This window comes from Papio anubis, chromosome 14 (assembly GCF_008728515.1).
Source record: "Papio anubis isolate 15944 chromosome 14, Panubis1.0, whole genome shotgun sequence".
Classification (NCBI taxonomy): domain Eukaryota; kingdom Metazoa; phylum Chordata; class Mammalia; order Primates; family Cercopithecidae; genus Papio; species Papio anubis.
In genome coordinates this window covers 19,929,268-19,954,794 of record NC_044989.1, presented here as the reverse complement: position 1 = coordinate 19,954,794, position 25,527 = coordinate 19,929,268, and the positions used below count along the sequence as shown (strand labels likewise).

General features: G+C 37.3%; 1 protein-coding gene across 17 annotated transcripts in view; it reads left to right on the top strand.

Moving 5' to 3' along the window:
• Positions 1–25,527, top strand: part of PUM2 (pumilio RNA binding family member 2) — a 105,456-nt gene that overhangs the window by 38,447 nt on the left and 41,482 nt on the right. For 14 of the 17 annotated variants that reach the window (XR_004178195.1, XM_031654954.1, XM_031654947.1 and 11 more), the window contains 7 exons: positions 438–625; positions 1,194–1,363; positions 4,279–4,549; positions 4,797–4,890; positions 15,233–15,358; positions 18,078–18,220; positions 21,841–21,979. Coding sequence is in view for 16 of the 17 variants with exons in the window: in XM_031654954.1 (XP_031510814.1) it covers positions 438–625; positions 1,194–1,363; positions 4,279–4,549; positions 4,797–4,890; positions 15,233–15,358; positions 18,078–18,220; positions 21,841–21,979 (1,131 nt within the window). In the remaining variant the exon portion in view is untranslated. The remainder of the gene's footprint in view (positions 1–437; positions 626–1,193; positions 1,364–4,278; positions 4,550–4,796; positions 4,891–15,232; positions 15,359–18,077; positions 18,221–21,840; positions 21,980–25,527) is intronic. The other 3 variants (XM_031654957.1, XM_031654956.1, XM_031654951.1) reach the window with 2 other exon arrangements.

The following is a 25,527-nucleotide window of genomic DNA, read 5'->3' as shown; positions in this document are numbered from 1 at the left end:
TTTGGTACCAGTACCGTGCTGTTTTGTTTACTGTAGCCTTGTAGTATAGTTTGAAGTCAGGTAGCGTGATGCCTCCAGCTTTGTTCTTTTTGCTTAGTATTGTCTTGGCTGTATGGGCTCTTTTATGGTTTCATATGAAATTTAAAGTAGTTTTATCTAATTTTATGAAGAAAGTCAGTGGTAGCCTGATGGGGATAGCATTGAATCTATAAATTACCTTGGGTAGTGTGGCCATTTTCACAATACTGATTCTTCCTAGCCATGAGCATGGAATGTTCTTCCATTTGTTTGTGTCCTATGAAGAACTTTAAAGATTATAGTAATAACATTGAAAATAAAGCAATGTGCTGATTTTTCTTCAGTATATTAATTTGTGTAACTACATTTTGTTTAACTTAAAAGTACATGTATGTAATTGTATTTTTTCTTCCAAACAGACCATTCAATGTCCCAGCCTATTATGGTACAGAGAAGATCTGGACAGGGTTTTCATGGAAACAGTGAAGTAAATGCAATACTGTCTCCGCGATCAGAAAGTGGAGGCCTTGGTGTGAGCATGGTAGAATATGTATTAAGTTCTTCTCCTGCTGATAAATTGGATTCTCGATTTAGGAAGGGAAATTTTGTAAGTATTTTGAATAAAGAAATATTTAATATTTGCTTGAGAGTTATTTGGTTACATTACTTTTTATTTTTAATTCAGTTTATTTTTCTGTGCCCTTCCTATAGCTAAGGGAAATTTTGTAACTATTATTGCTGTTTTTCTGCTTAGCCACTTGAAGAAGGTGAAATGATAGAACCATTGGAAATATGTATGATTTGAACCATGTTACAGAAGTCAAATCATACTAATTTTAAAACATAATCTGCAAAATTAAAATTGCTTATTCCTGGTAGTGCTTGATGTGAACGTAGCTAAACAAAATCTTCTACGCATTATTTTAATCTAGTTTGTGGTGTTAACTGCTTTTCCAGCACCGCTATAGTTAAGGTTGCCTTAGCCCTTCTGTTATAAATAACTAGTTTGTACTCAATTTTTGGGCCTTTGATGAATTAATTGACTACTAAATTAAATAAGATTCAATGCTTTTATTGTTTACATGCACTGTAGTGTAGTGTTAGGTCACCTTATGGTGCCTTTTATTTTTGTGTTCTATTAAATATTCAGAATCAAACAGATTCTTTTTCCTCAGGGCACTAGAGATGCTGAAACAGATGGACCTGAGAAAGGAGATCAAAAAGGCAAGGCTTCTCCATTTGAGGAGGACCAAAACAGAGATCTTAAACAAGGAGATGATGATGATTCTAAAATAAATGGCAGAGGTTTGCCAAATGGAATGGATGCCGATTGCAAAGATTTTAAGTAAGATTTTAACTTTCTCAAGAAGAAAAGCGTATCTTTTTAGGGATTACTACTATTAGTTGATGTGACTGATTTAGACATTTTCATCATTTAGGTTTATTTCCTTTGAACTTTGTGTTAATCTGGACAAATTTTATTTTTTTACTATAAAGAAAATTTGTGATTATGAACCATTTAAAAAAAATAATCTTCAAACCAGCCTCTGAAACAGTGCATTCTGTTGAAGGAGTAATGTTAGAAGCTGCACTTACTTTTCTGTTAATATAATAGTCCAAATTTGAACTTTTTCTGTTCTGTTAAATTTTAGTGAAGTGTAGGTTTACTCTGATTTTTTTTTCCCTCTTGGGAGTGCTTTTGAGCACCTTTCAGTGGAGTTTTCTTCCTTCTGAGTATTTATGCCCTGCCTCCCATTTAACTTTTAATCTTAGAAAAGAGGAGACAAAATTATCTTAGGAGTAGTAATCTTTCTTACAATATATGAGTTTGTGCTAGTACTTAAGATTATTCCTGCAAATCGCAAGTGGGGAGCATATTAGAAACTTTTAAAAGTTAGCTTTAAGCTCATAATTTTTTATATTATAGCTTTTTGTTGTCTTTTTATGTAGCTTTTTATTGTCTTTTTATGGCAGTTAAATAAGTACTTTAGCCTTTGGTCTTAGACAGTATACCTTTATCTACATATTAGGGAGTTGTTTCTTTGTATTGATTTTCTGTAATATTTCAATAATGAGGTGCTTTGGAGCCTGTATCTGAAAATGAGCTGTTTCTTTGAGGTCCTCTGACCGTGGAATCTTACATAAAAGAGTATTAGGTATATGGTGGGTGGTATTCTTTTACATTTATTGCCTTTTATTATCAAAAGCAAAGTAACAATGCTTCTTAAAAACAGTGCCATTTCTATCTGTTCTGAGTGCAAAAAAGCATCCAAAACCAGTAAACCTCTTTTGACAAGAAATACATTTAATGTTATTCAGATTTAGAACTTTATTCTGAGTTTGTTCTTCACTATTACCTAATCTAAGTTTTAGTTAAGGAAATGCATTTAAAATTCAGTTGATGATAAACCCTTCAGAGTATACATTTATAATTGAAGTGTTAATACACCATTAACTATAGCAAGAAAATAGCACCACTGATAGCATTACTTTTTTTCATAATGTCCTCTATTTTTGTTTTATATGAGTTACTTTGTGTGAGAGGTTATACTTCTCCCCTGAAATATTAATGTGGATTTTACATTTATTAGCATTCTAATTTTATTCCATTAAGTTTTAGATATGTGTTTTAAATTACTAATTATTTTAGATACAGTATTAGTTATTACTTGACAGTGTTAAAATGTATTAACACAATCAACAGCTGTGGTCATATGGTCACTATGCCAGCACATCATTAATTTCTACATTAACTGATATGTCATCAATATGTACATTATTGGAGTATAACAGAAATCAATAACATAACTATTGGACACTTACTTTTTTAAAGAAAAATTGGCTGATTTTAAAGAAAATCCTTTTAGTTTTTTCTTTCCATATGTTCCAAATGAAAAATGAGCCTTTGGAATGTTCACATACAAAATTAGGTGTGGTTTAAAGGGAAAGGAGTTTGAAATCTTCTGATTTTGCAAGGACAAAATGGTTGATATTTAAATGAAATGTTAAGTTTGCTTACATACCTATAGAGAACAATTTTTGTAATCAAGAAATTGCTTTGTAAACTATATGTTAGCAAATTTATTCCAATCCAGACCACCTGAAGTTGGGAAGAGTTAGATAGCATTAAAAGCCAGGTAGAACAGTGCCATTTACTTAATGTACTCATGCTTGAATATCCTGTTGAATGCATAGTTACTCTGAACAATAAACTCTTTCTTACAAAGGAAAGGATCCTATATAAAATATTTATGTATAAGATAAGCTATAAATGAGGATTGGTCATGAGCTAGAAATGTAAGTTTAGACCATGAAGGTGGTTAGTAAAAAGAGAAGCCAGTACTTAAAATTTAGTCCAGTGTTAATTAATTCCTTGTGAAAATTAAGGAGGCCATATAGTAGTAAGGTCCCTTTTTCTATTTTTTATGTAGAAAGATCCTTTTCTTGTTGTGTATACTTAATTTTTGATAAATGTCATACATTTCCATATCTTTCTGATGGTTTCAACTGAACTATTTGGTATAATAAACATTGTCTTTAGAGGGCTTTCATAGAGGACTTTCACAAATAGTTTCTTTTGTTCTTATTAGTTGGAATCAAAAGGTCATCTCTTAAGTAAGAAAACTGCTGCTTGAAAGATGACGTGGCTTGCTCAAAATCATATTTAAAAGACGAAGTCAGGAGTCAGCCTTTTGACTTACCATGTATGGTACCCTTTTCCTGTTGCATCCCACATTTTGGCCCCTTAAATAATGAAGACCATAATGATCTCTTATGGCCAAATTTTTTTCTTAAGTATTATTAAGCAGGATGTTATGGCAAAATTATGTGTTGGCGGGGCAGGACAGCAGTATGGTAAGTAGGTTTTGGTTTTGAGCTTTTTCGTATTTGCCACTTAATAATCTGCTGTTTATACACTGTTCTTTGTGACTATGACTTGAGACAGAGATTTCAGGTAGTATAAGCCTAAGTTGTGATACTGGCCAGTTTTTCTAATCTGTAAAATTGCGTTATATCTTTATGTTATTCAGATTGAAGAGAGTAATCATTAATAATATTTTTAAAATCCTCAAATCATGCCAGCTCTTAAGAGGACAGTTATATTAAATAGAAAAAAATGCAATAAGATGGCATAGTGACCCAGAATGCCTTATTCACTGTATTTTATAACCATTTGTTCTTCATGATTTTTCTATTTTCCCATTTCACCATTTGACTTGTTACTTTTATTTATAAGGCTTTTCTATTTTCTTTATGTAGTCGTACTCCTGGAAGTCGTCAAGCCTCTCCAACTGAAGTAGTTGAGCGCTTGGGCCCCAATACTAATCCCTCAGAAGGACTGGGGCCTCTTCCTAATCCTACAGCTAATAAACCACTTGTTGAAGAATTTTCAAATCCTGAAACTCAGAATCTGGATGCCATGGAACAAGTTGGTTTGGAATCCTTACAGTTTGACTATCCTGGTAATCAGGTACCAATGGACTCTTCAGGAGCTACTGTAGGCCTTTTTGACTACAATTCCCAGCAGCAGGTAAAAGCATGCTCTTTCTTTAAGAAGGTCCTCTTAGTTATATACTGGTTTAGCCTGAAGTGCTATGTGGCATTGAAAGAATGGTAGGAGTGTTTGAGTACTAAATGTTTTATTGATTAAAGTGTCCTTGTATTTGAGAAAGTGCTCCCCCCCCAAAAAAAAAAAGTTTAAAATGTTTTATTCAGATTTCTAATTAGAAATGAAAGATTTTGACACTAATCTTTGTGTTAAATATTTTCCCTAATAGCTCTTTCAGAGGACTAATGCACTAACAGTTCAGCAGTTAACTGCAGCTCAACAGCAGCAATATGCATTAGCAGCAGCTCAGCAGCCCCATATAGGTGAGTCTTCGTCATTTTGACCAAAGTCTTGTTAAAATATCTAGGATGTTTCACTTCTCATTTACTGATTGGTGAAGTTTTGTTACTTTTTGAAACATCTGAGATCAACAAGTAATAGGTTGTATGACAAAGGTATTCATTAACTAGGGAATTGTTTCTGATTATTATTTGCATCACTAGTTAAATTAAATAAAAATCTGTAATTTTATAAAAGTTGTCATCACGTAAGTTTTTCTCCAATGTGAAGTTGAGAAAGTCCAACACCTGGAAATTCAAATTTAGTTATTTGTGTCCATTATCAAGTCAGTATGTTCATTTAAATTTTTTCGTAAAATATTTTTTTCCACGAAGTTATTTGGTCTTTGACTTTTAATCTGCTAGTATTTAAGCTTGGTACATTATGTTGTCTCTACTGGGTCTCCCCCCTACCTCCCACAGTAATAATATGGGAATAATTTCCCTATACCCTTTACCCAGTTTCCCCTAATGGCTACCCTTAAATAATTATAGTACAGTATCAAAAACAGTAATATGATATTGTTTATCACGTGTAGATTTGTGTAACCATTTTTATAAAAGCCGGTCTGATTTTGGGTAAGTTTGTATGAATACTATTCAACATCAGTCTGTGGAAGGGGGTTCTCTTTCCTTAATGTCATATTGTTCCATGTTAGTGCAGTAAGGCTTCGTAAGCCCTAATTTTTATTTTTCGGTTTTTTTTGTTTGTTTGTTTGTTTTGGAGACAGAGTCTCACTCTCACCCAGGCTGGAATACAGTGGCGCCGTCTCGGCTCACTGCAGCCTACACCTCCTGGGTTCAAGAGATTCTCCTGCCTCAGCCTTCTGAGTAGCTGGGATCACAGGTGCCTGCCACCACACCTGGCTAATGTTTGTATTTTTAGTAGAGACGGGGATTTTACCATGTTGGCCAGGCTGGTCTCGAACTCCTGATCTCAGGTGATCAACCCCCACCTTGGCCTCTCAAAGTGCTGGGATTGCAGGTGTGAGTCGCCATGTCTGGCCTATTTTTTGTTTTCATCAAAAATGTCAGGCTGCACGGTGGTGCCCTCCTTTAATCCCAGCACTTTGGGAGGCCGACGCAGGTGGATCGCCTGAGGTCAGGAGTTCGAGACCAGCCTGGCCAACGTGGTAAAACCCTGTCTCTGCAAAATTAGAAAAATTAGCTGGGCATGGCAGTGGGAGTCTGTAATCCCGGCTACTTGGGTGTCTGAGGCAGGAGAATTGTTTGAACTTGGGAGGCAGAGTCTGCAGTGAACCAAGATTGCACCACTGCATTCCAGCCTAGGTGACAGAGATAGACTCCGCTCAAAAAACAAAAACAAGTCCACATATATATATGAGTGCCAATTATAGCATGTACTCTGGCCCTGTTTCATTCCTCTTTTTCCCTCTCTCTTTCCTCTTTTTTTCCCCACCCCCTTTATCCCTCATTTGTCCTCTTATGTTAGAAATGTACTGATTCCTGTCTATTCATGGATAGCACAACAGTTTTTATTTCTTGAGGCTTTATGTTACAATATTTGGCAGGCTAAACATCTATTACTCTTCTTTTTTTGGAGTTTTAAGTTTTTGGTTCTTGCTTATTTGCTTTTTTGTATGAACTTCAAAATTAGCTTATCTACTTCCAGAAGATAGGGTTAAATTTTGTAATTTACTTAGGGAAATTTGACATCTTTATGACATCAAGCATCAGCTTTTGTTGTCGTCGTTGTTCTTGTTGTTTTTTTGACAAGGGGTCTCACTGTTTCACCCAGCCTGGAGTGCAGTGGTGCAGTCTTGGCTCACTGCAACTGTTGCCTTCTGGGCTCAAGTGATCCTTTCACCTCAGCCTCCCGAGTAGCTGGGACCACAGGCGCATGCCACCACACCTGGCTAATTTTTTGTAGAGACAGGGTTTCACCATGTTGCCCAGGCTGGTCCTGAGCTCAAGTGATCCACCCACCTCAACCTCGTAAAGTGCTGGGATTAGAGGCGTAAGCCACCGTGCCCTGCTGACATCAAGTATTCTTGTCCAGGGCATGATGTGTCTTTATTTTTGTTCAAGTTTACTGTAGTGTCATTTGAGTACTTTAAAATTTTTCTTACATGGGTTTGCATATTTTAAGTTTATTTTATGTTTTGTTATCGTAAATGACTTTCTTCCTGTCTTTCATTGTAGCTTTAAAGTGTTATCTATGAAAACTCAAGTACCATATATCAGATTTCATGAATGATAATTTAAAATAGTTGAATCATCTTCCCATTCTTGGAATAAAAAGACTTGTATATAACAATTATTATTTCTTTTAACATTACCCTTTTAATTTGCTAGTATTTCATTTAGGATTTTTGCATCTATATAGTTAGCTGAAATTAGTCTCTGTATTTGCAGGTTTTTCACATTTTTTGGTGTCAGCATTCTTGCTTCACAAAAATAATTTTAGATAGGTCTTTCTCCCCCGCCGGCCCAACACAGCATCTTACTGTCACCCAGACTGGAGTGCAGTGGTACAGCCTCAACTTCCTAGGCTGAAGCAATCCTTTCATCTCAGCCTCCAAGGTAGCTTGGGACTATAGGCTGGACCAACGATGCCTGGTGCATTTTTTGTAGAGATGAGGATTCACCCTATTGCCTAGGCTGGTCTCAAACTCCTGGGTTCAAGTAATCCACTGACTTGGCCTCCCAAAGTGCTGAGATTATAGACATGAGCCACTGCACCCAGCCCAGCTATTTCTCTTTTGTTTTAATGCCTTAGAGTATTTTAATAATATTGGACAAGTAATCTTTAAAGATGTGGCAGAACTTTTTTGTGTGTGAAACCTAATATAAATAAATTTGAAAACCTAGAAAGCATAATTTATCAAAATTGACCCCACATTTCAACTCAATTCCACAGTTAAGCGTATTCATTGTTGACAATCTTTTTGATCCAGGTTTGCCTGGTCACCTGTTAGGTGGCCAGTAGCTCATTTAGAAAAGGACTAGGCAATAGAAAAATGTATAATATGTACCATATAATTTGCATCATAATATAATGATTTAGTAATCACATTTTTAAAAATTAGATGAAATTAATTTGAATATTTTATTTAGCTCGTATCCAAAATATTGCAAAATATAATCAGTATGGAACTTACTGATGAGAATTTTTGCATTCTTTTCTTCATATTGTTTTTGAAATATAGCTGATCTCAAGTCAGCTTTGAATATAGCTGATCTCAAACTAGTCACATTTTAAATGCACAGTGACTATATGTGGAAAATTTTTAGAGTGTGAGTCGACAAATGTCTTCTCTACAAAGGGCTGTTGAATATTTAAAGCTTTGCATCCCATATGGGTTCAGTCACGACCACTCCACTGTGCTGGTAAAGCATGAAAATGGTCATTAGATGATGCATAAATATTGCTGTGTTCCAGTAAAACTTCACTTATGGGTACTGAAATAAGAATTTGAAATAATTTTCATGTGTTTGAATTTTATTTTTTTGAACCATTTAAAAATACTAAAACTATTCTTAGCTAGTTTGTACAAAAATAGGTAAGACACAGGCTTAACCCATGTACTCGACCAGATAGAAATAATAGATAGGATAGAATGAAAACAAAAAGGCAGGGTTGTGTAGTTGATTGTGGAGTTCCTAGAGTACGAGGAGTTGAGGGAGAATCCATATGGGGGTAAATTGGGAATAAAGCCAGGTGACCTGCAGATGGTTAGAAGAGGAATAAACAAACCAAAATGGGCCTATGCAGTACAGGCATTGGGGTTTGAGTTATAGTAACCATGTAAGAACTCCTCCAGCTAATAAAAGACTTGGCTTGGAGATTTGATCCTGTAGTATGTAGTTGAGGCAATAATTCTGATACCACATAATGGACAATTGAGTGCACAAGAAACTCTCATGTAAGATAATGTTCCAAACGAAAATGACAGTACAAACAAGAAAGATGAGCCAGAAAACATGTCGCAGGGTTCTAAGATAGGGAAGGGAACTTTAAAGTTGTGCAAAGAACATAAGAGTGTATTTCGAACCTTAAGAGATAAAGGATGTGTGAGCCATCAGAGATCATCAAAAGTCTTAACAGACTGCTGTGAAAAGGAGCCATTTCATGGTTTTGTAAATAAGTCATTGAAAAAATAGTTCTAGGTGAGCTGCATTATTGGCTATCACCTACCACTAAATGAATTAGGAAATAAAACGTAGTTGGTCGCCCAGAACACTGAAATTCCCTGTGGTAATCAAGACATGGGATATATAAAGGAGAAATGAAAAGCTATGGAATGAATTAGGGAGTAAGTAAAAATGTACAAAGTATTTGTAAAGAAAAGTGTAAACTTTCCCAGAAGTCTTGAATAAATGGAGACACGTGATTTTTTCTGGGCAAAACTCAGCATTATAAAAATGTCAGTTTTCCCTAAATTAATGTGTGTATTTAATATACTTTTGGTCAGAATCCCAGCAGGTTGTTTTTTTTTAAACTTGAAAGCTTGATTTTGATGTTTGTCTCAGAAAAGTAAATGGTACTTTTCTGTCACCCAGGCTTGGAGTGCAGTGGCATGATCATGGCTGATTGCAGCCTCGACCTCCCAGGCTCAAGCAATCCTCCCAGAAAAACTAGAAAATTAATGGAAAACTAAAATTAAAGTGGAAGAGGAGGACTTGCTCAACCATACTGTTTCCGAGCAAAAGGGCTCACCGCCTGATGCAGTAGAAGGCAATGCTGTCGACCAGGTTTTTGAGAAAAGAAAAGCTTTTTTTGTAGGTCAACCAACAAGGAGACAGGAGTCCAGCTCAATTTTATCTTTCTGTGCTGGCTTTAAGGGAGTAATTTTTATTAAAAAGGCCTTAGGGGATGGATTTTGAGATCATTTAGTGATTGGTGGAAGAAAAGGGAGGCCTGGAAAGTCCTTAGCATGCACAGCTGTCTCTTCATGCCTCCTGATGGGTCGCATGTGCAGATTGCAGGAGAGTTAGTATGAGACATGGTGGAAATTTGGGCTGTGATGTCAGCAAGCTTGTTCTGCACAGACTGCAGTCGGCCATGTTGGTTTTAACTGATGTCAGCCAGTTGTGTTATCTTATAAGCAGAGAGTTTCTGCATTTCTTTCTACAAATTCATTCTTTTCATATCTGCCATCCTGCAAACTCAAGAATTTTCATTAATCACTGCTTTAACTTTTTGGAGTGCAGTTTCAGTTTTTTAAAACAATTATTACTAATGACGATTAAAATAGTGTGATATTGGACTCAAAATATATGAGTAGATCATTGAACAAGATTACTTTGAATTTTCATTAATCACTGCTTTCTTTAACTTTTTGGAGCACAGTTTGAATTTTTAAAAACAATTATTACTTATGACTATTAAAATAGTGTGGTACTGGACTCAAAATATATGAGTAGATCATTGAACAAGATTACTTTGAAATAGATCTGTGTGTGCATGCTTGCTTGTTTAGGGTAGAGTGGTGAGATGAATTTCAAATCAATGCCAAAAGAATGATTATTTGGAAAATAGCTTGTGGGGATTATTGGGTCTCATTCCTAATGGATTGAAATTTTTAATGAGAAAAACAAAAGCATAAAAGATTTAATTTTTAATTTACCTATTAGGTTGGCGAGTCTTCAAAATGTTTGATAATATTCTGTTTTGGCAGGAGTGTAAGTGGCACTCATACTTTTGGAATCTAAACTGCTACAGTTTTCCTGGAAAATAATCTAGAAAAGTGGATCAATAATTTATATGACAAAAACAGAAAAGTCAGATGTGGTGGCACCTGCTTTTATTCTCCGCTACTGGAGGTTGAGGCGGGAACATCAGTTGAGCCTAGGAGTTCGAGACCAGCATGAACTCTGCAACATAGTGAGACATCATGTCTTAAAAAAGAGAATTTGTTTTTGTTCGTTGAAGTAAATTTTTGTAAGGATATAGTAATGTACACTTACCTGTGTATCTAAAGGGATAATAGCATTATTTATTTATAGCGAAAGATTATGAACCATCTAAATATGTAAAGGTAGTAGACTGATAATATCATGTTCCTTCTATACAGAAGAGTACATAATATGTAGCCATTAAAAAGAATGAGTGGCTGGGCACAGTGGCTCATGCCTGTAATCCCAGTATTGTGGGGAGGTCAAGGAGGGTAGATCGCTTGAGCCCAGGAGTTTGAGACCAGCTTGGGCAATATGGTGAAACCCTGTCTCTAAAAAAATTAGCCAGGTATGGTAGTGCGTACCTGTGGTCCCAGCTACTTAGGAGACTGAGGTGGGAGGATCACTTGAGCCTGGGAGGTGAAGGCTGAAATTAGCGATGATTATGCCACTGCACTCCAAGCCTGGATGACAGAGCAAGACCTTGTCTCAAAAAAAAAAAAAAAAAAAAAAAAAAGATGAGCTAGGTATGTATCTATAGACAGATTTATGATTAATTAGTAGGTGAAAAAGTGTATTAAAGTACTGTTATAGATTAGAGTACAAAATGTATGAGTATGTAAGCATTTAAAAGTATGTATACATATCAGGAAAGGTTACATGAGGATTTTCAGTTTCCTCTTTATATCTTCCAGTATTTGAATTTTTAATAACAATCTTTTTATCATAAAACTATAAAATATTAAATTATCCTGACTTCTAGATTTTTTAGTGGTATAAGTAGAACAGGAATCCTAATACATTGTTTTCTACTTTTGTGCTAAAGATAATTCATGATAGATGAAGCTGCAAACCAAAAGATATCCGAGACAGGTCTCAATCAGTTTAGAAAGTTTATTTTGCCAAGTTTAAGAACATACCCATGTCACAGCCTCAGGAGGTCCTGACAACATGTGCCCAAGGTGGTTGGGGCACAACTTAGTTTTACACATTTTAGGGAGACATGAGATACCAGTCAGTATGCCTAAGATGTACATTGGTTTGGTCCGGAAATATGGAACAACTGGAAGCTGGGTGGAGGCTACCAAGGCATAGGTAAATAAGAGACAAATGATTGCATTCTTTTGAGTTTCTGATGAGTTTTTCACTGAATGCACAATTTACAGGAATAATCACGCGTTAGTCTGGCTTAGTGAAAAAATCAGATATGCTTTTTTCTCATGTAAGCAGAGGGATGACCTTGAGCTCTGCCTGTCCTTTGTCCATGAGGAATTTTCTTGCGGGCAAACTGTGAGGCAGATATGTAGCTTTTTTTTCTCTCTTTCAATCTTTATAGCTATCTTATTTAGGAATAGAATGGGAGGCAGGATTTGCCCAATGCAGTTCCCAGCTTAACTTTTCTTTTTGGCTTGGTGATTTTGGGGAGATTTATTTTCACTAACCTGAGTGGAATCTTGCAACCTTTTTGACCTAGGCATAGTTAAAAATAGGACTCAACACATGACTTTAAAATGAAAGGATTTTATTGAACTCATAGTTTAACTCATATTTTCTTCATAAGAAGTATAAACCAAAATACAATTCTAAAGCCCGCAGCAACCATCTGAATGGACTTCTTCCTTGGCCAGGGTGCTCTTAAAATTTAACTTGAGGCTGGGTGCAATGGTTCACGCCTGTAATCCCAGCACTTTGGGAGGCCGAGGCAGGCAGATCATCTGAGGTCGGGAGTTCGCCACCAGCCTGACCAACATGGAGAAACCCCGTCTCTACTAAAAATACAAAATTAGCCAGGTGTGGTGGCACATGCCTGTAATCCCAGCTACTTGGGAGGCTGAGACAGGAGAATCACTGGAACCCGGGAGGCAGAGGTTGCGGTGAGCCAAGATCATGCTACTGCACTCCAACCTGGGCAACAAGAGCAAAACTCCCCGTCTCGGGGGAAAAAAAAAAATTTAACCTGAAAGACTGGTTCAGGTTATGATGGGAAGTGGGAGTTGGACATGCTTCATTATACCTCTCCAGCATTAATGTCAACGCAGACCTTAAGTCTGATAAGGAACAGAGTCTATTCTCTCTGAAGCCTGCTACCTGGAGGATTCATCTGTATGATAAAATTTTGGTTCCACAACCTCTTATCGCAACCCAAGTATTTCCTTTCTGTTGATCCCAGGTCTTTAGATAAACTCAACCAATTTGTCAACCAGAAAATTTTAAAATGTACCTAGAGCCCTCATATTTGGCTCAGAATAAATCTCTTCAAATAATTCACCGAGTTTGACTCTTTTCATAGATAAAAGCAGGTTTCTTAAATGACTGTGTTGTGCCTAGACATGAAATCAGTGTTGAGGCTTGTATTTTTTTAAATTAAATAGGCTATAGACAATGATTTTGTGTAGGGAAAACTCTAAAACTATGTTGTTGTTATTTATTTAGGAGACAGAGTCTTACACTGTTGGCCCGGCTGGAGTGCAGTGGTGTGATCTTGGCTCACTGCAACCTCCACTTCCTGGATTCAAGCAATTCTCATGCCTCAGCTTCCTGAGTAGCTGGGATTACAGGCATGCACTACCACACCCAGCTAATTTTTATATTTTTAATAGAGACAGGGTTTCACTGTTGGCCAGGCCGCTCTTGAACTCCTGGCCTCAAGTGATCTGCCTACCTTGGCCTCCCAAAGTCCTGGGATCACAGGTGTGAGCCACCATGCCTGGCCTAAAACCTTGTTTTTCCTCTACTCTCAAGCCGTGACAACATAGACTTACTTCTGTGACCCATGTGTGGGTGGTTTTCTCCACACACGAAACAGGAGACACCAGCTGGGTGTCCTCTAATACAGTTCCAACGCTGTCTACCCAGAGACAGTGTCAGATTCCAGAAGTTGAGGCCTCAGTCTCCAAGACTGCTTTCCACCCCCAACACAACACTAGTCGCAAGTCTGGGCCTCCAGAACGTCTGACCGACTGGCTTCAAGTTGGAGTTCCCACAAACCCCTCTTTGGGTTTGATTTGCTGGAGTGCCTCACAGTACACCTACTTTTACTGGTTTATTATGAAAGATACTGTAAAGGATACAGGTGTACAGAGCTGCTGGGTATGGCGAGGTATGGAGGAAGGGGTGCGGAGCTTCCATGCCCTCCCTGGGCGTGCCCCCCTTCAGGAGCCTGAATTTTGATTTTAAGGCCTAGTAAGATATATTTTCCTTTTGAATACTTTTTAAAAATATTACTATTATCATTATTTATTATTATTATTATTATTTTGTTTTTTTGAGATGGAGTCTCACCCTCTTGCCCAGACTGGAGTACAGTAGTGTGATCTCGTCTCACTGCAACCTCTGCCTCCCGGGTTCAAGTGATTCTGCTGCCTCAGCCTCCTGAGTAGCTGGGATTACAGGCGTCTGTCACCACTCCCGGCTAATTTTTTTGTATTTTTAGTAGAGACGGGGTTTCACCATGTTGGCCAGGCTGGTCTTGAACTCCTGACCTCAGTTGTTCCACCCGCCTTGGCCTCCCAAAGCGCTGGAATTACAAGCATGACGAGCCACCACACTTGGCCTATTATTTTTTATTTATTTTTGAGACAGGATCTCGTGAAGTAATTTTTTCCAGTAGCTATGGTTGAAAGCCCTACACAGTAATTCCTCAACATCTGAGAGTTTCTTCTCTCTTGAATGAGTACTGCAAATGTATATTTTTAGATCTTTTTCAGCCTTTACTAAATTCATATGGTGAACATATGTTACACTCAAAAGTGAGTGTAACTGGCCTTTCAGCTCTTTCTTGTTTCCCTATTGACTGTAGGGTAAAGTCCAAACTACTTAGCATGAGCCAGGAAGCTCTTCATTGGTCTTCATGATGGTTATAGCTCCAGTTTTATTTTATCTTACACTATACCTCATTCATTTTACTCGCCCCTTCCAAAGTTTATTAGATGTTCCTCCTCTCTGTGCCCAGAGCACTTAATATGCTATATTCTGTTTGCTAATATACCTGTTTTTCTCACCAGATGGAATGCTTTGTGAGGGCAGATTGTATATTCCTGCCTCACTGAACCCCTACCTCATAATGTGACTTTATAAGATTGAGTGAAAAGCTACTATTTACCAGTAGCAGTTCTAGCTCTCACATTTATTTTGTACCAGTCTCATGCTAGTACTGTGCAGTCATTTACTTTTTATTTTTGAATTTATATTTTTATTTTCTATAACATACCCCTAGAGACAGTACAGTTATGTCATAATTGGTATTACATTTAATTCTCATAGCAATTCTATAAAACAGCTGTTTCTTAAATGAAAACTTTAGAATTAGTGGTACATGCCCAAGGTCACTTAGTGAAAATGTAACCATTATGCCCACTCTACTCCCCGCCCCCATTCCAAACCAGATTCAGAGTAGAAATGTTTTTATCTAATGAAAAAAATCATACTTCACATTGTTGTTTATTGTTTCTCCCCTTTTAAAATATAGCTGGTGTATTCTCAGCAGGCCTTGCTCCAGCTGCATTTGTGCCAAATCCATACATTATTAGTGCTGCTCCTCCAGGAACCGATCCATATACTGCAGCAGGATTGGCTGCAGCAGCTACATTAGCAGGTAACATACTGTTCGTTTATCTTTATTATGGCTACTTTTCAATGTATTTAGTTTTGGGTGTAAGCTTTATTTTTATCTATTTGGGCAATTTGAAATTTCTGAGAAAAACTGAAACATTATCCAGAATAAACTAAAGTTTCCAGGAAGTTAGTATTATTTTTCAATTGTAATGCTTCAGGGAAACGCTTACGCAATAACTTTTCCTCCTGTACGTAATTGGCTTACATTTCAGCTTTATAGTTTTAGAAATCTATTGTCAGCCATGAATCTCCATTTTAATGACCAACCCCATTACCCACAGAGACAATGCAAAGTAAAATTACTTCTCAGAAAATAAAATAAAGGTAGGTGTCCTGCATATATAGGTCAGGGATAGAATAGAGTAAGCTAAACAGATACGGTAATTTTGAGAAAATATGTATCTAGAATTTCTCAAGCAATGCTAAAATGTACAAACAAGCTGGGGGACAAAACGTTTGGATCAAGTTAGAAAGAACTTACTAAAAACTGCCCAGCCTGAGACTATCACTCAGAATCTGAAATAAAAGCCAAAGCTGTCCAGATGCAGTGGCTCACACCTGTAATCCTAGCTCTTTGGGATGCCAAAGCGCCCAGCCAGGGCGACAGAGTGAGACTAAAAACAAAAACAACAACAAAAAAGCTGTATTTATTGTCTGTGTGAGTAAGGAAAAGTTGTGTGCTGATCAGACACAGTCTTATTTGAACAAAGCAATTGGCTGATCTTAGGGTTGTTGGGAAGAGTTCGTTTTAGGTGGAGGTGGCTACAAAGACAGAAATGAGTTAGTCTTGAGGCATTGTTTATATTGATTATACAGGCAAGAATAGGTTGATGTCTGCCTTGGAATTTTGTTTATTGGAATGAGTCTGCTAATAGGCTGACTTCAAAACTTGAGGCTGTCGCTGGTTTTTTTTTTTTTTTTGGCTTTGAGCGATATCTTCACTGAAATATTGTCACTAATCAGTTTGAAATTTACTTCTGACAGTCAGTCTTTTCCTAGGAGACTTACTTTTAAAGTCAAGATCTTGTTTTAAAAAATGGGGAAGAAATTTCAGATTTATACTTGATATCTGAGCTACTAGAATGAAACTAAACTGTCATTCATTAGCTTTTGGTGTGGACTTGGATGTGATTCTATAAGGATGTGAGCTTTTCTGGTGCCATTTAACTGGATGTTAGTACGTAAAGTGTTGGTATAATACAGAGAACCACTAAACTGGGGGTCTGATAGAAGTAACTTTAAGAGATCATTTAGTTTGTGTATAAGTATTCTATGTATTTTGGACTTAGGTTTTCTAGGACCAGCATTGTCCAATAGAAATACAATGTGAGCCAGAAAATGTAGTTTAAGATTTTGTAGTAGCCACATTATAAAAGTAAAAAACAATAAAATTATGTTCAATAATACTCTTTAATTTGTCCCAATGTATCCAAAATATTATAATTTCAGCATGTTAATAAATTCAGGCTTCTGGCTAGGTTGGATGAGTTTCTAGGTAGATGTCATTAATAGAGTTTACAAAACTTTTATTTTTTGCAATGTATCCTTTCATTTTTACAATGTATCCTTTTTATTTTATTTTTAAAATGTATCCTTTTCATTGTTTTATTTTTACAGTGTACCCTTTTATTATTTTAGTGTATCTTTATTTTATTTGTACAATGTATCCTTTTTTTGTAAAGTCTATGCAGTGTTTTAATAGTCCTCATTTCAGGTTCAGCTTACCTGGCTATCTATAGAAATAAAAACTTCTGTTTTAGTGATTCAGTCAAATATACTGGGCTTTTTTCCCCTTTGAATGCAACGTGAAACCGAGAGTTTGACTTTTAAAAATATATTAATACAAATAAAGATGTCCTAAAATTCCACTGATAACATTTTAGGACATGTTTGTTATGTAAGTCAGGAATCATGACATTTTATTCATTATTTTAATGGTGAAGCTTTTTGTACATAAACTATTTACTCTCCAGGAATCAAATATTATCTTGAATAAAGTAGACTAGAGCAGGAACAATTTATTCTTATTTTCCTAGTTTGCCTTCTGTTTTTCTTTGTGCTTGTATTATCTAGTGCTTTCTTGTCTTGACTCGGTTTCATTTTCCTAGCCACATAAATGCTGACGTCTCATTTGTTTTCTTATAATTTGCAATTGTTCTGTGAGAATTGTGACTAACTGCGAAATATGAAAAATATTTTAAATTTTAAGGTTTTCAATTCAATTACCATTGTAGGATGCTTGGTACCAGAATATTCCTCAGTTTTGTGTTATAGATTGGAAAGTAAAATACTTAAAAATTATTTTGTAATCTATCTCAGTAGTCAAAATTCTGAGAGAAGTAATGAATTGAGCATTTAAAAACTCTTAGTTTTATGGAAGCTGTGTTCTCTGAATATCTTATCTGTGTAGTGTCAGACCCAAAAATTGGCATTTGTTAAATGTTGGATAGATGGTTAAGTGTCCTATCAGTTTATTGGTAGCCTTGAGGTTGGATTCTCATCTTTTCCTTTTGAGACCGTTGCTGTCACCCATCAATACTTTGTTTTTTATTATAAAGACGTGTTCTTCTCTAAGTCTTCTTTCTGCTCCCTTTTATAATCTAATGATAGGTAACTAACCTCATGTCTCATAGGTAACTAACCTCATGTCTCTGTAAAATCTAGTAACTTTTTTTTCGGGGGTCGGGTGTGGGGTTCAGGTCCAGCAGTGGTTCCACCTCAGTATTACGGCGTTCCATGGGGGGTGTATCCAGCCAACTTATTTCAGCAGCAAGCTGCAGCTGCGGCAAATAACACAGCCAATCAGCAAGCAGCATCACAAGCTCAGCCTGGACAGCAACAGGTAGGCCTTCCTTCTGTAAAGTAATACCAAGTATTCTTTGAAATTCTTTGAGCCCCTAATGTTTAAGATTTGTGTTTTTCGACTTATGTTTCCTCACTGGGTAACATGACACCTGGCATATAGTTGATACACAAGTATTTATGCGTGGGATTTTTTTTTTTCCTACTCACTATTTTATGAATTTAAAAGATTAGGCTGTATTCAGTTTCTGTGTTTCTGTTATTTTGCGATCTTGAAATCTAGCAGTTTCTAAATTTCTTTTCCTCACTTATTAGTATGTTAATAATGTTCCTATCAAAATAATTATTCTTCCATATTTTTCCAGGTATTTAAATTACAATTTTAAATGTTAACGTGTTTCTGACCAGTAAAAAGAGATTAGTAGGTATTTTATATTTTTAAGCAAGAAATGATAATATATTTTGACTAAAGGTTAGCTTTAATTTCTAGAAAAATAAAGATGTTTATATCTTTAAAATTTCAGCCTTTTTCAAAAGAACTAACTTGATAAATCTAAAAACACTATATATCAGGATTCTGGCTGTCACATTCATTATATTTATACCAAAGAAGCACCATGGTATTACTTGGCAGTTAAACTTTATTCTGAATTTCCTTTAATATATGTTATTTATTTATTTATTTATTTATTTTTATTTATTTTTTTGACAGTCTTACTCTGTCGCCTAGGCTGGAGTGTAGTGGCATGATCTCGGTTGACTGCAACTTCCACCTTGGGCTCAAGCGACTCTCATACCTCAGTCTCCCAAGTAGCTGAGATTACAGGTGTGCACCACCACACCCAGCTAATTTCTTCTATTTTTATTAGAGATGGGGTATCACCATGTTGGCCAGGCTGGTCTTGAACTCCCGGCCTCAAGTAATCAACCCACCTCAGCCTTCCAAAGTGCTGGGATTACAGGCATGAGCCACCGCCCTCGGCTAATGTATTTTGATTCTAAATAAGATGCTCTGTTGAAGCTGTTTTTGGCTCAGTCCTTGGACATCATATCACTTCATTGTTTAATAAATTATTTTTTAATCTGTATCTCTGGACAAACGTAATGTCACATTAGCTTAAAATATATACACCTGTGTTTGATTCTTACAGAGAGGGACTTAAAATGACTCCCTCTTGTCCTGAGTAGTGTAAAATTAATGATTAAGTTTATCATGCTTGTATATGATTGCTACAACAGCTATGATTCCAGAATAGCAAACCTTGACCAGACTAAGTTTCCACCTTGTTTTGATACAATCTTGTGTTCTTTTTAAAATATTATGTTTAAAAGCAGCTTTTACTCTTATTAAGGCTTCTGAATCCTGAAAACTTGATTTAGTCTACAGCAGTCTCATAACAAATTCATACTTTATTTGCCGAATCTTTTCGTATTTCTGTTTTCAGCCTTAGAAATTTTTTTTTTTTTTTTTTTTTTTTTTTTTTTTGAGATGGAGTTTCACTCTTGTTGCCCAGGCTGGAGTGCAATGGAGTGACCTCAGTTCACCACAACCTCCGCCTCCTGGGTTCAAGCAGTTCTCCTGCCTCAGCCTCCCAGGTAGTTGGGATTACAGGTGCTTGCCATCATGCCTGGCTAATTTTGTGTTTTTAGTAGAGACGGGGTTTCTCCATGTTGGTCAGGCTGGTCTTGAACTCCTGAGCTCAGGTGATCCACCTGCCTTGGCCTCCCAGAGTGCTGGGATTACAGATGTGAGCCACCGTGCCCAGCCTAGAAAATAATTTTAATAAAATCTAATTTTAGGCCGGGTGCAGAGGTCAGGAGTTTGAGACCAGCCTGGCCAAAATGGTGAAACCCCATCTCTACTAAAAATACAAAAACTTAGCCAGGTGTGGTGGCGTGTCCCAGCTACTGGAGAGGCTGAGGTGGGAAAATCACTTGAATCCAGGAGGTAGAGGTTGCAGTGAGCTGAGATCATGCCATTGCACTCCAGCCTATGTGACAGAGCGAGACTTCGTCTCAAAACAAAGGATAAAAAAAAGAAAAAAATCTAATTTTAAAGTCTTTAAGATTTTGCCGTTCTTCCTACTCCCAAACAAATCTTTAAAAAAAAAAAAAAAAACCAACTACCGACTGTTAGCAACAGGTCTTACAGCACTGAGCTCTGGGGGCTTGGTGCACTGACGTGGGGCCAGCCGCGGGGAGGCGGGGATCAAGTGGCCGAGGCCAGGATTTTGGCCACCTCCTGGGCAAGTTGCGGGACAGTGGCGCTGGGAGCAAAAGCAGCACAACGCAGTTCATGCACTTGGAGTCCTTTTATGAAAAAAACCTCCTCCTGGGCTTATCAAGGAAGATGAGACTAAGCCAGGAGACTGCATACCAGATGTACCAGGCAATGAACATGACAGGGAATTTCTGGCTCACACACCAACTAAAGGACTTTGGGACTTTGGATGCCACTGGGGAAAGAAATCAAAGTTAAGAAGTTACTTTTCTTTGGATTGCTTCAAAATTTCTTGATGATGGAAAATTCATTCCTAAAGCAACAAGATTAAAGGATGCTTGGGTTGGCGTTGCAAATGGTATGGTCACCAAACGGCGACAAAGAATGCCCTTTTTTAATCAAAGGCAACCAAAAGTTAGAACAGTTCAGAGCAGCACATGGAGATCCCATGTATGTCATCATACGAGGCAATAAAAGACATGAAAAGGATGTAAGGATACAGCAGTTAAAACAGTTACTGGAGGATTCTACCTCAGATGAAGATGGGAGCAGCTCCAGTTCCTCTGAAATAAAGAGAAACACAAGAAAAAGAGGAGGAAAGAAAAGCATAAGAAGAGGAAAGAAAAGCATAAGAAAAGGAAGAAGGAGAAGAAAAAATGGAAGCACAAATCTTCCAAGTCAAATGAGAGTTCTGACTAAGGGTGACAAGGACTTGACTTGTTCAACATTCTCTTCTCAAGAATTAAACACTGTAGCCAAGGAACAGAGGAAGATGCAGTCAGATAAAGTACCAGCATAGAGAGGCCGAGAGAGGAGGATATGTGGCTCACAGCAGTGAGCTCCCACCCGCCTTCTGGTGAAGATGTGACCCCAGGAGAAGGAGTGTCTCCTTCCATGTGCTAGCTCTGGACGGAGGCTGATTTTAGGCAGGAAAGTTTCTTCCATGTTGTCTTCCCTGCTGGTCACATGAGTTTACCATTCATTCTTTTGAAAAATCTTCCACAAGGTGGCAGGACTGAGGGAATCTCTGAGGCGTGTCTTCCAGGCCCAGACACAGCTTGTGCCCTCCACAGTGTGGATTCAGTTCAGGTGGAAGACAGTCTGGAGTCTTCTCTGTTGTTGAGAATAGTAAAAGCTCATTATTTATTTTTTTAAAAAAACTACCTTGTTAAAGAACACGAATATTAGAAATAGTTATTAACCAAAGATTTTCTGTAACCTCCCATGTTGCTTTATAGATTGTTCTAGCTGTTAAGAGCTAGTGATTGTTTTTGATGTTAATGTATTTTGTGATTTTTCATGCTAAATCTACATTTCCTTGCATGTAAATGTTTAAAGAATATCCAAATGCTGTTTGTAATAAATACACAGTTGTCCAAGATAAATTTACTTATCCATTATTTTATATTGATTTTAAGAAAATCGTTTTACCTTTGTAGGTTCTCCGTGCTGGAGCAGGTCAGCGTCCTCTTACTCCCAATCAGGGTCAGCAAGGGCAGCAAGCAGAATCACTTGCGGCAGCTGCAGCAGCAAATCCAACTTTGGCTTTTGGTCAGGGTCTTGCTACTGGCATGCCAGGTATACAATTGGTCATTTGTGGAAATTTGAATAGATTTAAAATGTTAAGTGTAGGTACTCACACTGAAGAGTGAAAAAAAATCAAACTGTATTTAAAATCTTGCCAACCTATAACGAAATATTTAGAACTCAGATGCTAATAATTGAAATCAGTATTGGTTGTGAGAGTCAATGACAGGAATGGCAAATATGTATCAGAATTCTCAATGCAGCCATTTTTTATAACATCTATCTAAACCTAACCCAGAATTTTTAGTATATTGCTTCAAGAAGTAAAACAGTTGTTGAGAGTTGGTATGCAAGACAGAACCTATTTGCCACTCCTGCCTTGTAAGAATAGTTGTTAATACCAGAAGAGTTTGCAGCTAATGTTTTTTACTTTGAACCCTGTTTAATTTTGTTTAGCCCATTTATAGCATTTAAAGCTATTATTTATAACTTAATAGCAACAATGTCGATAATGTGTCTATGAAAGCCTAGTATAAAAAAATGACAGTATAAAATTTCTACCTATTGCTACTGTACAACTTTTGGGAAAGGGCAACAAAGTACTTTTTTTGTGAAACGATCACTAATAATAATGGAGGAAGGAAGGTTGTTTTCTAAGAAAAAAAAATGCAGCACTTGTTTTTAAACTTTAAAGCTATATTTGAATATCAACAGATAAGGCATAACTTGCCATTCTTTTCTGAAGATTTAAGTATGCTTTTTTTCACGTTTGGTATATCAGTGGTTGTCCCTATATCAGTGGGTTACTTATTAATAATATTTGAGTTCCAATTTCCATTTAATCGTAATGCAGTTTACTTTTCTATTCAGATCATTTAAGAAATATGTTCAGGCCGGGCGCGGTGGCTCACGCCTGTAATCCCAGCACTTTGGGAGGCCGAGGCGGGCGGATCACGACGTCAGGAGATCGAGACCATCCTGGCTAACATGGTGAAACCCCGTCTCTACTAAAAATGCAAAAAATTAGCCGGGCGAGGTGGCGGGCGCCTGTAGTCCCAGCTACTCGGGAGGCTGAGGCAGGAGAATGGCGTGAACCCGGGAGGCAGAGCTTGCAGTGAGCCGAGATCGCGCCACTGCACTCCAGCCTGGGCGACTAAGCGAGACTCTGTCTCAAAAAAAAAAAAAAAAAAAAAGAAATATGTTCAGTGTATTGGAAAAAATGACTTGCATGATTGAGGGTTTCTTTTATATATTAAGTACTTGTAGATACTTTGGTATGTTGTTTGAAGGATTTCTATTTCAGTTACATTTATTCCTCTCTGGAATTCTAAGATCTGAATTTATCATCTTGTGTGGTTCACGGGATAAAGAGAAGATTTTCATCATGCTGTCCCTGAAGTAGAAATGATAGTACAGTGGGTGGCATTCTCATTATTTTATTTTTTATACGCCAGCCATATATTTTTGCTTCCTGGACTCTACTGTCATGGAGTCATTGTGGATTAGAGACCTTGGCAAAAGCAGACTTTTGAGAAGAGGACTGTAAAGCTGAAGTTGTTTTAGGCACATGGATGTTGGGCTGAAAAGAAGTGAGCTGGGAGTTTTTGAGGGCCACTAAGACTATTTTAGGTTCTTCTTAGGTTTCAGCTATATGTAGAACGGGGAGAGGAGTTATGGAGTACAACAATTTTTCCTGCTTAACTAGTTTCTCTGTGGAACCTGGAATTAAGAGAGTGCCTCTGGCCTGCATGTATTTGCTGTGTCCTATAACCCATTGATCCTCCTAGGCTCTTGATGCTGGCCCTATTACTCATTTCTTATAAATACCTTTGTCTTTATATTCAGCTCATAGTTTTATTTCTTCTTCTTCTTTTTTTTTTTTATTAACATGGAGTCTCACTCTGTCACCCAGGCTGGAGTGCAGTGGCACAATCTCAGCTCAGTGCAACATCCGCCTCCCAGGTTCAAGCAATTCTTGTGCCTCAGCCTCCCGAGTAGCTGGGATTACAGGGACACACCACCATGTCCGGCTAAATTTTGTATTTTTTTGTTGAGACAGGGTTTCACTTTGTTGGCCAGGCTGGTCTGAAACTCCTAACCTCAAGTGATCCACCTGCCTTGGGCTCCCAAAGTGCTGGGATTACAGGCATGAGCCACTGAGCAAATCAAATCAAAGTATTTTGCTCTTAATTTTGTTAATTTCAGTCTTACAATTTAGTTTTATATTCATATTTCTTCTTTCCCTTCTTTGAGAAAGCTCTTTTTTCCTCTCTTTTGCTGCTGTTCAACAGTGAATTCTGTTAGTAATTCTAGAAAAAAGCAACTTTTTGTTCTATATTTGTCTAAAAACAGTTGATTATATCTTTTGAGTGATGATAAAAATAGGTAAATTTTTTTTTTTTTTTTTTGAGACAGAGTCTCGCTCTGTCGCCCAGGCTGGAGTGCTGTGGTGCATGCAGTCTTGGCTTACTGCAACCTCTGCCTCCCGGGTTCAAGCGATTCCTGTTCCTCAACCTCCTGAGTAGGTGGGACTTCATAGGTGCGTGCCATCATGCCCAACTTCGTAATTTTAGTAGAGAAGGGGCTTCTCTGTCACCAGGCTGGAGTGCAGTGGCACAGTCTTGGCTCACTGCAACCTCAGCGTCCCAAGTAGCTGGGATTACAGGCACTTGCCACCAGCCCAACTAATTTTTGTCTTTTTAGTAGGCATAGGGTTTCACCATGTTGGCCAGGATAGTCTTGAACTCCTGACCTTGTGATTTGCCCACCTTGGCCTCCCAAATGCTGGGATTACAGGCCTGAGCCATTGCACGCAGCCCTACCCTTTTTAGAAATATAAATGTAAAAACCACTCTCATAAGAAGGGCCTTACTAGAATTTGTATTTGTATGTTTCTGTGACTTTTGGGCTGTTCACATGATCCCTTCACACTAAAACTTTCTTTGATGCCTTCTTTACTTCATTCTGCCCAGACTGTGACGATGAAATAATTCTCGTTTTCCATATCCAAATAGTTACATAGTTATAAAGCTAATGTGTATACTAAAAAGGGCTCACTTGAGAAAATCGATGTTCCTTCAGGGCTCATACTTTAACTCTTCTTTCTAGCTTTCTTCAGTACTTTATCAGATCCCTAGTTACTGTCCTGTTCTTAACTCTTCTGCTTTATCTTGTGTGCTATTGTTTTTCTATCTTGAATCTTAAGTCTTTCCCCCTCCCAGTCCTTCGTTTCAACCCACTGTGCTGTTCTGCCTGTTCAGTCCTAAAAAGCTTTATCTCTACTCTGCTTCTCTCATGGACTATTAGTCAAAATTTATACTCTACCCCATACCTCTTTTAAATTCTGCCTCCATAATTCCTTTGTAGTGTCTCTAATATAAGTTAGAGACAGTTACAAACTATAATTTCCTCCGTATCTTTTTATGCTCAGTTTGTTGCAGTTCACCCTGTTGACTCTGTCCAACTCTTTATAACTCCTTTCTGCTGAGTGGTATTTCACTGGTAGCCTTTTCACCTCTCATTGCTTTTTTATTAGTCTCTGCTTCCTCTATATATATCCTTAAATATAAAAGACAGTCTGACTTAATGGCTACCTTCTT